The sequence below is a fragment of the Lepisosteus oculatus genome, chromosome 17 (genome assembly GCF_040954835.1).
Source record: "Lepisosteus oculatus isolate fLepOcu1 chromosome 17, fLepOcu1.hap2, whole genome shotgun sequence".
Classification (NCBI taxonomy): Eukaryota; Metazoa; Chordata; class Actinopteri; order Semionotiformes; family Lepisosteidae; genus Lepisosteus; species Lepisosteus oculatus.
The window spans coordinates 9654729-9673406 of record NC_090712.1 but is presented as its reverse complement, the minus strand read 5'-3'; the positions used below and the strand labels follow the sequence as shown (position 1 = coordinate 9673406).

The window sequence follows — 18678 nt, the reverse complement described above, 5'->3', positions numbered from 1 at the left end:
AAAGTATTTGTCTCAAGGGGGCTAAATACTATGACTATTTGGATGCTTCTACTAATTCTAAAATGTTTTCTATGCCCTAATTTAAGCATTTCAAACTAAAGAGCGGTTAGTTTAGTTTTCGTTTTTTTAAGTTTAGTTTAGTTTCTACCACATGTTCCGGAAATCCACCTTCTAAAACATTCCAAGCCATCAAATTATTTATTCTAAATTGAAGTGTCTCATTCTATCCAAATATCAATGACATTGTTTTTAGATATTAAAAAGATAATTTTATGATTTTTTTTTAATAACATTTGTTGATCTTCCTTTTGTCTTTTAAATCGGTTACCTGGGGAGGCGGCCTGGTTTCTTAGTCAAGCAGCAATGTCACACCCAAGAGATACTCATCTTTTAGGTCAATACAGTCTCCTGCGAGGTTTGAAAGAAACAGACAGCCTTCAGTTGCCTATTCTAACTGAACAGGAAAAGTCTGTTGTGCTTTGTCATACTTTTGGACTTTGGGTGAAAAAGAGTGATATGTTGTACTCCACCCTACTCTTTTGCTTTAGCATTGTAACAAGCAAAGAACCTCTTCAAGAAGATACAGCACTGGCATTTCCAAAGCAAAAGAGAGGGGTGAATGCTACTTTGTAAGCCAGGACACCCACCCTTCATTAAGGCCTTGACTCAATGGTATGAATATTCTATGCAACAAAACAGGCCACTTTCTCACATCACTGATCTACAATTAAGTATTTTAACTTTAGGTTCCTTTCAGTTTATAGGGCAATATTGTGAATGCCTAATGAAAAACCAACTTCCTTCAGACGGTTTTTGTCTCCCTTCACTCATGTGTATTAACTGTTGATAGCCATGTCCTCTTTATCTTATACATCATCCATTTTCCTAATCGTCCCCCAGCTGTACACCTGTCCCCCAGCTGTACACAAATCAGGTATGAGCACATAACGCTGATGAGCACAGAGCATTATTTTGTCTCGTCAGTGTTTGCGTCACCTAATTACGAAATCTTGACAACATTACTCAGTCTGAAAGAATGCACACATTACCTAAGAATGTTACAAGAACAAGAGGTTAACAAAAGTGAGTGATTCATCAGGTTGATGTTATATATCCGGATTCTGTTGCTGACTCAATGCCTCATCAACAATATTTCTTAAGAGATCGCTGATTCAAAAAGCAACTTTTCTGGTTGTCTCCTGTGCAACGGTGCCTTTAAATACGCACACCAATAGAATTAATTCCATTGACAATAATATCATTCCTTTGTTTAGGAACTTTAGAGTTTGTGCCCTATTTTGAGTTATTTTTGAATAAAATTGGTAATGAAACAAATAAGAGAAATTACAGAGACCTATTTTACTCCGAAATTAAATAGGACCCATAACTAATGGATAGCTCGTGGTTGAGAGACTGGAGTTTATACTACATCAAACCCACGCAAACCCAGCTTCAGGAGTAAGTGGAGCACGTCTGCGTACTTTGAATTTTGTTTTTCAAGACTTCTCGCAGTCGAATCTTATGTGTTTCTCGTATCTAAGAATTCAAAAAAAGGCGCTAATTTAGGATTTCGGCTCACGTGTCCCGTTTCTACACTGTTTCGACACTCCTCCCTTTAATAAGAAAATACGTCACAGCTTGGAGGAGGTTGTTTGTCTTACGCCGTGGGTGTGTGGGGAAGTGACTCTCATTACTTTGAGTGTAGTGGGAGTGGAATTCCCCTCCCTCCCCCTTTCTTAATTCGGGAGGTAGTTGGATAACCTTTTAAAAAAGGACATGGAGGAACAAGTCTTGCTTATCTGAAAGAGAGGGGTTCTTTACACTTGAAAGAACAGTCTTTAAGTGTATTTCTGAGCCGGTGTCTGGTGGGGGGAAAAAAGTGGAATATGTAGCTCGTCTCATTTCGCAAACGCAGGAGATACAGACAAGATAAACCCGCTGTTTGCGCCGCCCCGTTTCTAAAGGGAGAGAAGACACGTTGGCTTTTTCTAATCTACGTTTGCTGCCCTGGGAATGGGAGTGAGGAAAAAAATACATGGATTTTCTTATACTGAGTCACGAGAAATACCTTTTTTTTTAATGCAGCGAAGGCGATCGTAACCAGCAACTATAACCTCAGTCACCACCTCTAAGCGCTTCTCCGGTAATAACATATGCCACAGGTTTGTTAGGTGGGGATGGGGGGACTCTTATTTTCTTCTCTGTTGGTTTATGGACTGGATTAATATCACCAAAACAGACTGAGAAGCCGCTGGGGGCTCTTTAGGGATTTAAGTCCTGTTTCATTTAGGTACATTTTGTCTCTGCATTCCGATAAAAACGGGTTTAGCTGAAGTCTGTAAAGCTCGATTTCTTACTGCGATGGTTTTAAGGCCGATAAAGAGTACTAAAGTCGCGCTTTTACCTTTCGAAATACGAATTGTTTGAAGGGTTTTTTTTTTGAATTGTAATACAATTTATTATTATTTTTTAAACTACAGGTTTTCATGGACCGAAAAGAATGTAGTGCGTGAGGCTTCATAGCGTGGCTTGACACCTGCGGGGTGCAGACTTGCACAGATCAGCCAGAATTTCGGGGTTCCTTGCGGCAGAGGACGTTTTGTGTTTTGGAATGGGCGTCGGATGAGTACGAAAGATCGTATGTAATGTGAAGTCTTGGGCAGCAATGTTTTTTTTAAAGAAACGCGTTTTCTTTTTTTTTTAAGCAGATGTAATGAATGAATACTTTTTTTTTCCACGGCGTAAAAGTGTCTCGAGAAACACGTTTCGAAGACGTTTTACATGTTACCTTTTCTCTAACTGTAGGTTCAGTGAGCGCTGCACTGTGGTTTTTAATTATTTTTCATTTGCGTTCTTCTTTCCGTGACCTCGGAAATAGCGGTTTAAGCACACACACACCGCTAACACGTAGCTGTGAATGTTCTCGTTTGTACGGCAGCTAATCTGAACTGACACTGTAATTATCGGTGCTTTATTTTCTTGCTTGGGCACCATCAAGATGAGTTATTTAGGCGTAGTCTCATTTAGAAATCAATATATATCGAAATCAAGATAATTCAAGGATGATTTCTCAAAGATATAATTCGACAGGCGGGTAGAAGGCTTTTTAAAATAAATTGACAAACACGATCTGTAACTCCTCGTTTCAGTAGATTAGAAGTTTTCTGCGGGAAAAAAAATGGAAAATACTTTTTTTTCGTCTAGCCGAATAATTGTATTATGTACATATAACTATCAGCCTTTTGATTAAGTAACTACTGCGAATCATATACATGTATCAAATAACTTAAGACACTTGTCAGGAGCTCAACTAAAATCCATGTTATCAGTAGTTTTCCGGTAAGAACAGCTGTACTTTCTATACAGATGTAAACATTTTTGAAGAAAGGGTAAATCAATATTGGCTTTGGATTCTTTACAACGCTAGAATGAAAAACAACAACAACAACAACAACAACACCAACAACAACAACTTAGTGTTCTTCTAGTTCCAGTTCACAAATACATTTTAACTTATTACAGTATTAATATTCACATCCCCATAATTACCGCTGCGTGCTGAGAACCCTGAATTACTCTGAATGGTGTTCCTTATAAGGTGCATGGATATGCATATGATATAGATGACAGGTTTATTATAAGACAGTTTTGCACAAGTCGTGGACAGCCGCAGGTTAACAATTTAAATATTACAGATGTGTGTTAGTCATTCAGTTAAGTTTCTACTCTGATACGCAAAAATGCACTCGTGAATGTCTTAGACCACCACTAAGCGACGTGTTTCCTACTGTATGTGCTACTCTTGAGTTGTCTCGTATGCCGCTTTGTTCAGCGTTTTCTTTAAAGGATGAAACACCGGCGCTGTGGAACGTGTTTAATTTAGTGAGATAAATTAGGCTTTTCAGGCCTTGGGCTTTCACACATCAGTACGGTAATTCCTGCTTACATGACTAAATAAAGCAAACGACAGGGAACATACAAAATATTTTTATGACTTCAAGCTGCGTTTAAAAGTGACAGTTAAATGTTTCCAAAATAAAGGTTTTGGGATTATCCTTGATAGTTTTTCCACATTTTCTTTTGTTGGTGGAGCATTTTTCCCACGTGCTACCTAAAATGAAATTGCAGCTGCTATCCCACAGGTGTTTATAGATCTTTAATCATTATTTTTCTAATTTTAGCTTGGTATTTTGAAAAAGGTCGACTTTTGAAAAGATTGCATTGTTGTTTTTGGCACAAGACCTCTGTGTTTCAATGTTTGTCATATGCAAGTGAAGTCACTTGAACGAAAATAAGAACAGCTTAGCTTCCTCTGTGGTTAATACATTTTCCTCTTTTCCTTAAGTATCACGAGGAGAATATGGACTGTGGCTGTAGGTTTTTGAAGTTGTACTGGTCAGTGCTTTATCATGGAAGGACTTCAGATGTGGCACAAAGTTCAAGGAAACAGCCAGTTCATTTTTTTTTCCTCCTGTTCTTGAAATATAATCGTAACTTAAATGTCACTACTTCACAGTGTAGATGCTGTTTATCCTAAATGTGCAGATTCTAGCAACGGATGCTTTTTCAATGTCTTCAGCAATGGGGCATGTTTGTGGTTTAAATTGGTTCATTATTGTCAAATTATAAATGAAATGTTACCTCACCTAGCTGAAAAGAGTCTAAATCGATCTGCAACAATTTTTTGGCAATACCAGTTGCATTCTGATTCATGCACCAGTCTGAAAAGATAGCATTAGGCCATAATGCTTTTTTCCCCCATGCAGTATCAATTTGGGTTTATTCACAGTGACATTGTATTGTGGAAAATTAAGCTGAATTCCTGCTTAGACTATTAAAAGATAATTCCTTCAGAAACAAACTAGTGGCCTTTTCCTAGAACCTAGAACACGCCTTCATTCTCGATCCACGTGTGGGGCTGTGCCTTTGGCAGTCTTATTTTATACCACAGAAGGTATGAGGGGAAATGGGTTGCCCACACAGATTTTATTTATTACGTTTTCTTTTTTAAATTGGTGCTTTACTGGGAGATGTTTGCTTTAAATATGCACTCAAATCTAAAGTAAATTAGCAAATTGTACAATGTTAAACTTGGTTACCATTGTCTGTTAAGCAGTAACAATTGCATTTAGACCTGCTGGAGCATGGTGGTTGGTTACATTATACTGTAGCTTTTGCTGGATATCTTGATAAAGGCACGATTTAGAAGGGCAAGTGACAATATTTAGCTTCTGCTGCTGAGACAGGTTTCGTTTTCAGTCTTAAAACAATATGCTAGAAGTGCAGCAAAAATTATAGGTTCTTTTATATACACTAGTAAACGCATCTTTTTTTTTGCAGTAACATGTTTAGAATGAACCATGCTATAGAATTTCTTGCAAGGCCCGTGCATGATTTCCTGTGCGCTGTTGTTGCTGTGTAGTGTTCCATACATTGTCCCTTCTTGGGCTTTAGGTCCATCTTGAAGAGAACTCTTTAGTAGAGTAGTTCCTCTTTATAATTACAGTTCCTTTATGGTGACTCTTTGTCCTTTGTCCAGTGACTTGAGAGATCTGAAATGGTTGTTGTGATAGTTTCTGTTTAGAAAAGAGATTGTTGTCAGGAACAGTCATTAAAGTCTCTTCAAGTAAACTTCAGTCTTCCAAAAAAAAAAAACAAGTAGCTGTTTTTTATTTTTTTTGCTGGAGAGAATTAATGTCCAATTTTGTGCAATCCTTATTTTCAGCAAATTGTTTAGAAAAGTAATGTGTAAATACTGTTGGTTTTTTTGTTTAGGTGAGTTGTGTGGTACAAGCTTTCATATCCTAGGTTACAAATAGCAAGTTGTGTTTAGAAAAACTTTAGAGGTTTTGTTTAGAGGCCTAGTTATTCAGTTGTTCAGCTAGGTAAAAAAAACAATGGTGACGACTAGATATTTTATTTTTGTAAGAATGCTGATCCATGGTTACTCAGTTTCGGTTGTAGATAGCTCAAATTGCAAGTTATATCCATTTTGTTTGATTAGTGATTTGTTGTGACTCCTGCTTGCAGAGAGTCATGACTTTATTGCTTTTTGACACTGTGCATTTTATTGTGTGCCAGACAGTTTTTTTTTTTTAGACTATTCTGGATTGTGGGTTCCAGGATTAGGTCTCTTTAATATAGATCCTCCTCTGCATCTGTACTATCGGATATAGGTCACAGGAACCACAACTTCTACATTCACTCACCAAGCCTTTGTTACTAATTTACTTCCAACTTGCATCAGTGTACAAAATAAATGCTGCATGAAGTCAGCAGATTCAAATGTCTCCGATATAACATGGTATAGCATTCAGGTCGTTAGAATCAAAGTTTGGCCTGCCATTTGTTTTAGGATTGGCCCCAACAAGGCTCTTTTGAAGATATTTTTATTTGCAACCTGGACTTGAACATATACAGTACACAGAAGTGGGGCTGCATATGAGAGGAGGCAACTTGACCTATTGTGCTTGTTTAACATGCCTACTCTTTTTCTGGTCATTGCAGGTCATTATTGGTATTGTTAGTTGCTGGCAGTTGTCTGATCTGACCTACGTAGTGCTATCCTGAAAAATCTGAAATCATAACTGATGGATTAATAAAAATGTCTTTGCAAGGTGGTATCGGACTTCTTATTCACGTTTGTGAAAAGAACTCAAAGTTCATTTTAAAGATTTTGTAAGACTTCTTTATATGGTTTATTAGATATGAAAACTGTGTACTGTGATTTTTCAAACACTCAACACTTAACACTTAAGGTTGTAAAGTAGAGCAGTGCTTGATGTGATGCCAGAACCTAATGCCTGTAATGTAACCAGTAACTTTTTCCAAAACCCTGTGGAAAGTGACCCCTAATAACCTTGGTTCTGTTGACTGAGAGACAAAACTTTAGAATTTATGTAATCTACTGTTGTAGTTACCATAAATTTAAACAACTTTTAGAAGACCTCTTAACCATCTAGTGCATTTTAATTGAAAGGCCTTTAAAATTAATATAGTCTTGGATGCTTCGGTACTGTTGATCTATTTGTGAAAAGCTCAAAGTTCCATACCAGACAGGAGCAGTACTTCACTGGGACAAAATTAAATTAATACTGAAAGGGGCTTCTGAGAACATTCTCCAGTAGACTATAAATGCTTCCTGAGACGCTTGCGGAACGTTATGGCACGAAATGGAAGTCCCCCTTTGGTTTGGGCATGAAGCTACTTGTTAGCTTACAGTTGAACGTGAAGCATTAACATGATCTGATAACTTCACAGTTTCCAATTTGCAACGCCTGTTTTTTCCAAAAATAAGTATGAGGCATCCTTCCTACCTTTCAGAATCTTAGCTTGCAGTTTCATGTTCTGAGTAAAATCTTACTATCCAAATTGTTCAAAAATGTTTTTGAAAGTTCAAAAGAAATTCAGATTTGTTTAAAAACTTTATTATAATCAGCATTTTAAGCTCATATGATTAAAATTTAATTTTGTGATCATTTGAGGTCAACTATTTTCTCTTATTATTTATTTATCAAATAAACATGACTAATTTTCATGCAGGCCTAAAATGTGTTGTATGTTTTGTGTTGTGGTAGTGCTCATGCAATATTTTAAAGACAGGATCATTAGCAGCTGTGCAATGCATGACAGCATAATTTAGAGGAAAGCATCTTCTTTTGCATTTTAATAGGCCCCAAAGGAAAGTTGTTTTCATTACTGAGGCATTGCAAAACGTTTTTAAAGAACCCTGCCTGCAAGTCCCGTTTAATATCATTTGAGGAAAGCGCATTGCAACAACTTATCAAGTAAAACCTGCAAGTGCATTTAGTAGGTGTAGTTTAAGATGGTATAGAAGACCCTAACCCCCAAATCAAGGGATGTTTATATTAAAATTGTGCAATTGTACATTAGTAAGCCCTTATTTAAATACCATGTACATTTCTGTCACTTTACGAAACTCTGTTGCAGTTCTAGAATCAGTCCAGAGAAGAGCAACCAGATATATTCTGGGTCTTGGAAAAAATGTCATGTATTTACCAGCTAAAACTAAACTTTTTTTAGCCTCATACAGAGAAAACTACAAGGGCACCTTGTCTTCAGAGTCGTCCCTGTGGACATTTAGTACCTGGTGATATGTGAATGAGAGATTGTATATGGAAGCTACACGGAAGTGCATTTAAATATTAAATCAGGGCTCACTTCTTTACAAAGGGTCATGGCAGTGCAGAATACCCAGTATGGAGTACGGATACCCAGCCATGAAACCCTCACTTAACTACTACCTACCAAATTGGCTTCTCTCATTTGTTAAATTGATGTTTTTAACCCTGTGATTCTCATTACAGGTACAAACACATCAGCATATCATGGCATCCCTGCCTAGGTGGTCTGTGTTTAAAGCAGACATCATCCATGAAACTGAATCCATCATTAAAGGGCAAAGAGCCTGTTTGTCCTTAAACAGTGCTTAAGCTTGTCTTGTCAGCAGTCTTCTTCATAAACGTTGCTGGGGAAAAAAAAACAACAACTTGGCAGCCGTGCTGTAGCACTGTAGGTTTGACGACCTTTACTTGCATTATTTTATTTAATAAGTTCATTTTTTATGTCCTGTTCCTGCCTTTTAGTTTGTGACTAAAGGCAGATACTCTAATCATTCTAACACATTTTCAGGGTGGCAGCTTCTCGACAAATTTTTTGTCAGTTCCAGAGCCTGTTTTAGTAATAGTCCATAATTTGATAGTGACACAGTGGGATGCAGCCTCACCCATTATCAGCAGTGAAGGGTGTGTATGGGGGGCTCTGTGTGGATGCCAGACTTTCTGGCTGAGCTACAGTATCAAAGAAAAATATAACCTGGTTTCTACAAAGTTGAAAAGAAGAACTGATTGTCAAGCTACTAAGAAGAACTGATTGTCAAGCTACTATTTTACATGCAGACCTGCAGGATATTTGTATATATATATAGTCTTTGTAATGTCAATAATTGTTACAACTCAGATTTTATACTTTAAAACAACTGTAAATGTCTGAATACTGCAGAGGAAAGAATGATTTGAAATCAATGTGGCATTCAGAGAGGTACAGTTAGGTTAATGCAGCACACAGAGCTGGAGCACGATCTCCTTGACTCGCTTAACCAAGGACAAGTCCTGACTGCTGTTCATTTACTGCAGGAAGGCTGTCATTGCTAGCTCTGCTCTTTATGTAAAAATCAGGCTGAGTGGCCCGTTTTTTTTTTTCTTTTAAGGACATGTCTTGTGGATTACATTTTTCAAAGGGATCAACTATCCAGCTGTTCCTCGGCGTTTTGTTAAGCATTTCATGTTGCCTTACTAGACATTATGCAGGTATAAGCAGAGGCAGCACATTGGCAACAAGTGAGATTGTACCATATGAAAGGCGATATAAGTAACATTCTCAAGACTCCTAGTTTTGTAGGAAGGGAAGATCTGAACTCGGTTTACATTCAGATCTGACAAACCAAAGGCACTGCACCAGTAAGGCCTAAACTTAAATTGAAAGGTTGTGATCTTCTGGAAGTGTTTCACTCTTTTTCTGGTCAGACCACCTCAGTTTCTCTTAGGAGCTCCTGAAAATGGTCTTTTTTTGCCAGTGTTGTTTATTTCAAATACAGGGTTGAAAATGTGTGACTGTCTTGCCGTCTACATTTCTTACTCCCTAGATTTATGCGTATTTACAGTCTCTTATGTTTATGTGAAGAAGCCATACTTTGATTTAAAAGCCTTAATGTTATGTTTAGACTGTTGTCTGTTGTGAGCTCTAAAGCATTTAAAATGCTTAAAAGGAAAATGTTTTAGCTTCTGTGCTGTTGGCACCAGTTATGAATGTAGTGTTAATCATTAACTTTGAAGAATGTTACTATGGAGTCTCTTGTTTTTTCTGATTACAGAATTAACTCGTTGATGGTGTCTCTGAATTTCTGTTAAAACTGGCAGAACTGAAATGAATAGTTATTTTCTAACCTTTATCAGTGTTCATGACATTATGTGAACTTTTAATTAACCCATCATGAATCATGCAGAGGACACCAGAGCTGTTTGCAAAAGTGAGAAACTAGAACCGCGTTCTAGTGATTATAAGCAAGGGATTTTGTTAAATGTTCATCAGGAGTGGGAATAAACCCAGGGGTGGAAGTATTTGGTACCGGAGTCAAAAAGGTTTAATGTTTTGTAGCAAAAGGTCGGGGTGGAAAAAATGGTCTACTGAATTAATGATAAAGCTGCCAAGCCATTCTGAACAAAGGTTGTTCTGTGTGTGCTTAAGAGGTTAGTAGAAGCGTAAAAAGGACACAGACAGGCCTTGAGAGTTACATCCACACTTTCTCTTAAATGTTAGGTTTAGAACAGTAGGTGATCTAGAGATTGCATTCTGTAGTCCAGTTTCTCAAGACCTTTCTCTTCTGGCTGTTAAACTGAGACTTTAACAAGTCTTTTTTTTTTTTTTAATAAGCACTGTTTAACACAAGCCAACCTTTTTTTTCCCATGTTACTGACCTGAATTCCTTTTGCGTATCTCTTTCCAGGTTGTAAGGACCTGAATGTTCTTGCATTTCACCAGTGTGGCCCCACAGAATGGGTTAATGTAAAGCCAATCCAGTCAGAGCCACAGGCAGACTTTGGGACGGGAATGACACACTTCAGAAACCCATCCGTTTTGTGACCAGGTTCTACAAAGGTAAAGGTATTTTTTTTTTCCAGATAAAAAAAAAAACGTTTTGCCAGTCTGTGCTTTAATTTTGCATCTATAACCCATTCAACTAACAAAAAGTTTCTCTGTAACATGATAAAGGTCGTGTTCCTACTGTTCTGTGCCAAGTAAATAAAGAGAATCATTTTGCAGTTTCATTTTTTATGACAAGATTTCACTTGTCTTATCTGTTTACTGCATCATGTACTGTACTTTGTGGTTGTTTCTCATCCAATAACAAATCTGAAAAACCTTAGAATACTGGCAGAGGCAATGGGAATTTGCAATTAGTCAGTGTTATTGATGCATGTAAGTTGTCTGCAAGTCAGGGTTAAGTCCAGACAATCACTGAGTCACCCAGGCTTTTAGGCATGGCATAGGTAAGAGATTAGGGGTCAGGGGCACTGAACTCATCTAAGAGAAATCTTACCTGAATAAGACCTTTGTCCTCATTATGCTTGCGTATGTCGCACAATTCCTGGCTTTGCTTTTTATTAAATCTCTAGAAAAATAAAAACTAAATAGGCTTCTTTTTAATATGGAAACAGCTCTGCTCTTTAAACTAGCTCTTGTAATTCAACATTTGTAGCTTACTTTTTTTGTAGTGAACTTACTCACAGCAGAGTTGCTGGTCAGTGGTTAGCTTGTTCAGATGACTTTATGGTGCCCATCCTGTAGTCTTTAATATATTTGTTGGTATTTTCTATGCAGTGCCTGATGGATGATGTTTGTTTCATTCACAGTTTAGTTTTAAAGACTGATAAAACAAAAGTCAAGTAAGCCTTCTTAATCTACATACTAGAGTGAAATATAAGTGCACTGCCTCAGTGTTTTTATAAAGATAGTTGATCACATTAGGACAAGTACTGCTTTGTAATATTGTAGTGTGTGTTGGGCATGAAGAGGCTTTGCACAGGTGTAGGAAAGTAATATTTCCCAATTTGACAACTTGGACACTCCCTGCTTCTTTACAACTCGCACAGGGGATTTTATCAACACAGAATCCCTTCCCAGCTTTCCATTTGTTGGCTTTAGTGCATCCCAGCAACTTGCTTTCTGTTGGCAGCCCAGTAAACAGCTTCATATTGCGCCCCGTAATTGGTGTCATGAGTGTCTGGAACAGACAGCACATGATGTCTATTAAAGCTCTGACAATGTCTGACAGAAAAAGTGCATGCTCATTCCAAAGACCCCAAACTGTAGGCTGAAAGCAGCCAGTTACACCACAGGTTCATCCTTAAGAGAAGCATGCAGAGCTGGAGCTCATCTGGTCTCATTCCTTTTGTTAAAATGTGTCAAAGCTAACTGCTCTTGCTGTTGCTCTTCCTCAGGTAACAGAAATGACCGGTTCTTGGAGGAAGGTGAAAGTGCTGGGGATTATGATGACGGTGAATTTCTTCATTTACATCGTGGTGGAAGTGTCCAGGAGTGGAAGCCATGAGAAAGATCTAAACCACAGAGTTCGTATTCCCGATAAATTGTTTTGGAAAAAAATAGTTGCCCTTGATGCCTATTGGAACAGGGAGCAGCAGAGACTGGACCTTTTACACAACCCCATCCTTGCTGTTCTAAATGGCAGCAACAGTAGTTTGAAGGACGGTATGGACAACTCTAGCCATCTGAACTCCTGTGACCCGGACATCGGGGTCATGACCCATGTGAAGGATTACAACTCTCTGCCGGAGCGTTTCAAAGACTTCCTCCTGTTTATGAAGTGCAGGACCTATCCCATGGTGGTGAACCAGCCACACAAGTGCAAAGACAAGCCTTTCCTTTTGCTAGCTGTTAAATCCCTGGCACCTCACTTTGACAGGAGGCAAGCCATCCGAGAGTCCTGGGGAAAGACTGGTCAGCTGGAAAACTTCACGGTGGCCACTGTGTTTTTGCTGGGCAATGCTACCGCGGAGGATCACTTCCCTGATTTATCTGAAATGCTGCAGTATGAGAGTAGGATGCATGGAGATCTCCTGATTTGGGATTACAGGGATTCGTTTTTTAACTTGACTATTAAGGAGGTTCTGTTCCTCGAATGGGTCAGTCAGTACTGCTCTGAGGTGAAGTTTGTGTTTAAAGGCGATGACGATGTTTTTGTCAACACCTATCGCATTCTGGAGTACTTAAAGAACATGCATGAACAGAAAGCCAAAGATTTATTTATAGGGGATGTCATCATGAATGCCGGGCCTCATCGAGACAAGAAGTTAAAGTATTTTATTCCAGAGAGCATGTTCGTTGGGCCATACCCTCCTTATGCAGGTGGAGGTGGCTTTCTCTACTCTGGGAGCCTGGCGTTGAGACTGTACAATATATCCCAACAAGTATCGCTGTATCCCATAGATGATGTCTACACAGGCATGTGCCTTAAGAAGCTTGGCCTTGTTCCAGAGAAGCACAAAGGTTTTAAGACTTTTGATATTGAAGACAAGTACAGAAACAACCCCTGTGCTTATAAAAGTCTAATGCTCGTGCACAGCAGAACTCCTCAAGAAATGATCAAAATCTGGACATGGCTGAAGGACCCAGAACTGAACTGTCACTGAGATGTAATGTATTTGGGTTGGGGGGCAGGGTTGGCAGCTGAATTTTGCAGTTTAGTCTGCAACTAATTTTCTTCTTGACATCCAAAGGCGCATAGGAAATGTGGCCCCAAACTACTGTGTGTATGTCCAGGAAGGAATTGAGGACAAAGATGCTTTCTTTTGGTACAAATTTGGAAATCTGGTTATAGCTTCACAATCACCAGTCTCTGCCAGGAATCAGTCTCTTGTGGCTAATCTAATTTGTTCCCTTATTTGGTTAACCATAGGGCTATTTATGAACTAGTTGAAAAGAATGCATGCATTTTTTTCCTAATAAAGTTGAAGGATTTTTCTTGTGGGGAGAAGTATCAGCAGAGAATTTAAGTGGGGTATCTAAATAAAATCACCCTGTCACAGGGTACTGAAGTAGTTGTTGGCTAGGGTTCTCGCAGTATATGGGTTAACGTCTGTGCAAGAGAACTGCTGGGAATGCATTTTGGCTTTATTCCCCATGGGTCAGTTTTCCCACTTGTACCACTTGGAGGACCAAATCATTCTGGAGCTGCTCAGAGTAGAGGTAATGAGCATTTATGCCATTTGTATTACTTTGTAGAACCAGAGGAATCTTAATAATGAAAAGAATGTCTGAAGCAGTTCTGTCATTTGTTAAACCTGTATAGCAGTTTTTGTTTTGTACATTTTTTAAGTAACTAATTTATCACCAGTGGTCTGTTTTATTGATTCAATCCAGATTTGTCATGTAACCCTGAGTGCTTGAAACTTCTGCACCTCTGATTAATAAAGGATTTTGTTTTTTTCAGTGCTGAAGTTCTAATGAGAAAGAGGGTTGGATTTGTTTGGAAAGAAAGTGGCATCACTTGTCAAGTATCATTTTTGCAGCTTTAAAGTATAAGACCCTCATGAACAAGTCATTAAGTTTTTTTGTAAACGGAATTGACAGTTTTTTGCCTTTTTGAGCCACATAAACACCAGTGAACACTATTAGAACACTGTGCACTTGCCACATTCAAGCGGTTACAGACTGTTCTTCCTCTCAGCACCCATCTCATTTTCCTAGGAACTCAACCATGAACCTTAAAGCACTGGAAATCAAAATAGGTGTTGCATAATCTTACAGGGTGCAACATTACCTGGGTCTTATTGGAATCCAAAAACCGAAAGGATTTGAGATCTTGGCATTTATACCTGCTCAAATTCAGTGCAAAGTGATGGATGACTTTTCTAAAACAAAGTGCAGTTGAGATGCCTGTTTTCAGAATGTTTTCCAACTTATTCTTTTTATAGAATAGGTATTAGGGGCGGAGCGGTGGCTCTGTGGCTCAGGATCTGTGCCTGTGACTGGAAGGTTGCCGGTTCAAATCCCGCGGCCGGCAGAGGAATACTTTTCCGTTGGGCCCCTGAGCAAGGCCCTTAACCCTAACTGCTCCAGGGGCGCCGTACAATGGCAGACACTGCGCTCTGACCCCAAGCTTCTCTCTCTGTCTGTGTCTCCATGGAGAAAAGCTGGGGTATGCGAAAAGACAAATTCCTAATGCAAGAAATTGTATAGGGCTAATAAAGAAACATTACATTACATTATTATGACTGAAATTGCCCTTCTCCCCACAAATTATTTGTTCCGAAGGTAGACCCAGCAACACACTTGAGCGAGGGTCAAATTTAGAAAAACTGGGGCTGGGGGTCAGTGACTCCCATGGTTTAGTTTCTCATTGCACAAGATGGTGCTCCTCTTTCTCTTTTTTTTTTATGTAGCTGCATAAGTGTGATGCTCTTAAATTGTAAATGAAGGGAGGCTGTACCGACTACAGCGACACCCTGAATGAAATGCACCTTGGGTTTGATTTCCAATCATCCAGCATCCTAATAGGTTACAAAACAGTGAAGGAGGGGTGAGATGCAATTGAACTCTCTCTGTGTTTCAAAAGGGTGGAGTCGTTCATGTTCCGTCTGCTGCCTAGTGAAGGAAGATGGCTGCTTAAAATGCCATTCCATCGCTGGATACACTCTGATCCATTGACATGTTTGGAGGGAAAAGCAGAGCACACTACACAATACACAGTATATTCTATGCCGTCAAGGATTCAGCTATGAAATAAAAACAGTCCATCTGTGGCTGCATACCTCCGTTGCAGTATTGTATATTATAGTGGACCAGGACAGCTTCTTTAGCATTTTCGTTATTTTGTAAAGTGGTCCTATGTGCTGCTCTCTTGGTATTTATTCAGATATTTTACACTGGTTTCAGTGCTGTAAGAACAGTTAAATGCAGATTATTTGACTCTATTATGTAACTGTTAATAGTACGATAACTTCTTTATCATGAAGACCCTTTTTTGTTCAGAATAAAACTGAAAAATCTTCTGTGAAAAGTGAAAAGAAATGTATTCTATGATTACACCATTAAATGATTGCAATATTTTAAACTGTCAGAACTTCTACACCTCTTATTAGACGGTAGATCTTTTTGCTTTATCTTATCGGAACTTTATCAGTTTTTGATTTTATCAACTAGCAGTATTTTTATTAACATAGATGCACTGAAACTTCATAGGCATCCCATATCATTCCAGGACATTGTCAGTGTTTCACTTCCTGCATCACACACCTTTTTAACTAAAAAAAGCTTTCAATTTGGAACCAATATGCCTTGAATGGTATTTTTTATATAACAGTTTTCCTGTTATGTTTTAAAAAATATATCATTAATGAAGTTGGAACTTAAACTATATTTTGAGTATACAAGCTTGAAGAATGTTGACATAAGTTTGAAGGAGAACAGCAACAACTTTGGACAATGTCTTTAAGCATTTCCAGCTGCTGTTTTTGTCTCTGTGTAAATGGAAAATATGTTCTAGATTTTATTTTCCCTTCACCATTCGCTTTTTGTGCCTTTATATGGGGGAGATGAAGAATTATCAAATGAAAAGTTGTCTTTCGTTCTCTCCATGTCTCCCTGTTGAACTATGTGGATGTGTTTGACTTGATTCTCTTTGCACTCCTTACGTGTGTAGTAGCTTCCGTGCATTTCTTTACAACCCATGTCACCTGCTGAGCGTAGCAGGGTCCAATTGCACAAACTAACACGGGTATATAGATGTGAACCAAAGGTGACATTTTGTGGTGATTATAGTACCGTAATTCTCCATTTAAGACACTTGACTGCGCTGCCTTACATTTTTTTAGAAGTCTATTTCCACTTTCCAAAATAGTTGACTTTGTCAGCGTTCTGGTTTTTGTTTAAGAAGTGCCTGCTGTTATTTATTGCTAAAAGTCCTAGTGCCTTCCGTGTCTTTATTTTTGCTTCATCTGAAACTGTAAATATTTCATTTGTACTCCTTTTGTCAAATCTGAGTGTACTGTGTTTGTAAAAAAATTGCTGAAGCACATAGTGATATTTCTGATTTTGTAAATGTGAATGTGTGAAATTAATAAAGTTTATTTAAATGTTTTTTGCACTTTTTTCAAAACACCATGCATTGGGATTATTTGCAAAATTTCACCTTAATGTGATTTGTATGCGTTACATGTGCTGTCTTCTGGATTAAAGAGAAAACCATTGGACATTTGAATAGTTTTTTATTTATGCAGGCAGTCACTGGGATCTCTAAACTGTAATTATAAAACCTTGCAGCCTCAACTTTTGGATTTTAACTATCTTTGAATTAGTCATAATATTGCAGCCATTTATGTGTTCAGGCTTGTAGGAAATTATTCCACTTTTTTTACATTTATACTGAACTACATCCTTTCAATGTAGTTGTACTGAAACAACTGAATCTCATCAACCATTTTACAGACTGGACAAAGTGCAGATATAGAGAATTGCACCATTTTTTGGGAACTTGGTTCTTGTTTGCTATAGCTGTTTCTTAAGATTGGAGCACTGGTGTTGGCAACTTTAAGCCACTCATTTGTTATTCTACTTACATACTCTCTCACCCACGTGTTCATTTACAGAACAGCTTGGGTGTTGGTAGTACACTTTCTAGGAATTATTAAAGTACATAGATTAGTGAAATCCATCTGAAAGCATGCAATATAAGAAGAGATGTGCATTCCATCTGATTGAGTTGCTGCTTAAAGTACATAAATAGTAAAACGGACATGAACAGAATTAAATACAGAAGTGAACCATATTGTTTTGGCATTGCTGTAATCCCATTGTGAGTCAGATATTTCCTGGCTTCATTAATATAACCCAGTTTTATTCCACAGTAATTGCTACAGTCTTAAAGCTTCCAATTTTATTTTCCCGTCTGCTGCATAACAAGTGCCGAGAAAGATTTCTGCTGATTAAAAAGCTAAATGAAATTAACTGAACAAAACCCAACAGGATTAACTACATTCTTCATTAATACAAACAATATTGATTGATCGCTATAAAGGCATGTCAGTTCAAACATTCTTTCCTGGCAGCGCGATATAAACAACTCCTTACACATGCTGTGATACTTTTTTTGCAGTAGGATAGATCGCCTCAACTTTACATACTGCACTTACTAAATTTTATAACAAAATCCTTATTTCCATGCTTCCACAGGTGTCTGTAGTTGACTTCTAGGCTTAACGTTCCTCACAGTGTAACTGCGCGATTTCAATACACTGTGGCCGTTACAAGAATGTACAATATATCAGGTTTAAATTCTGTCTGGCTGACTGGAACCACAGAATTCCCGATAACTTAAACCAACTTCTAAGTGGAAACTATTTTTGTGGCTTTTAAGGGGGGTGTGAGCAGCATACACGCAGTGATCCAATAGCTTCCAGTAAGTGTACACCTAGGGCCATCATGAGAGTGGGCATCAGTGCCAGTAAATTCTAGTTGTGCAATATTTTATTTCGTAATTGCTATAAATAATGCACACAATTTAAGCTCTTAAACGGGTGGTTTGTTTATACCACGTTTAAGTGCGCAGCGAATATTGAACTTTGCTCCTTACTGTAAACGTATTGCGCACAGCCGTCTTCGCAAACTCTCGACAGATTTTCTCGCACCGCCCCTGGACAGAACTGAGGACTGACCTCGCAACAGCAAGGTTTTTGCTTCTTTCTTTAAATGTTGACTTTCTTCCTATGGGAACCAATTCCATTGAGTCATTCTGACTCCAAACTAAAACGTTCATTTATTCCTCCGGGGCCGTTTGTTGGCGTCTCTAATTAAACCAAGTTGTACAGCACACAGAGCCTCAGCACATCCACGTGACTGGGTTAAATTAGCACACAGCTTGCACCTGAATTGTAGCGTCACACAATTTGGCTTGAGCGCCGAAGCGTTCTGCCTTAAGGCGTTGCCCTCCAGTTAAAGGGGCCAACGACTCTTCAATGAAAGTTTAAGACAGACCCGTAACTGTGTGTGTATTACTTAGAGCTCTGCGAAGGAGCTCAAAGCCCTTCCCAGAGGACCGCTTATTTTTGCATGCCTTTCTCCAAAACACGTACAAGCCTGGCA

At 38.4% G+C, this 18678-nt stretch overlaps 1 protein-coding gene across 4 annotated transcripts; it reads left to right on the top strand.

Moving 5' to 3' along the window:
* The first annotated feature begins 1687 nt into the window (after positions 1-1687).
* LOC102697837 (N-acetyllactosaminide beta-1,3-N-acetylglucosaminyltransferase 2) lies at positions 1688-16677 on the top strand. 4 transcript variants are annotated; one of them, XM_006638742.3, is made up of 3 exons: positions 1688-2143; positions 10526-10677; positions 12021-16677. In XM_006638742.3, exon 3 carries the CDS (start codon positions 12030-12032, stop codon positions 13227-13229), a length of 1200 nt encoding a protein of 399 aa, XP_006638805.1. In that variant the 5' UTR covers positions 1688-2143; positions 10526-10677; positions 12021-12029; the 3' UTR covers positions 13230-16677. The 4 variants fall into 4 exon arrangements, with proteins under 4 accessions (XP_006638805.1, XP_015218786.1, XP_015218787.1 ...); XM_015363300.2 differs by having other exon boundaries at positions 1688-2162; XM_015363301.2 differs by lacking the exon at positions 1688-2143 and adding an exon at positions 2486-2638.
* The last annotated feature ends 2001 nt before the right edge of the window (positions 16678-18678 follow it).

Bases quoted from the DNA above. Each gene is read 5' to 3' on its own strand.
- LOC102697837 (XM_006638742.3), top strand. From the start codon at position 12,030: ATGACCGGTTCTTGGAGGAAGGTGAAAGTGCTGGGGATTATGATGACG.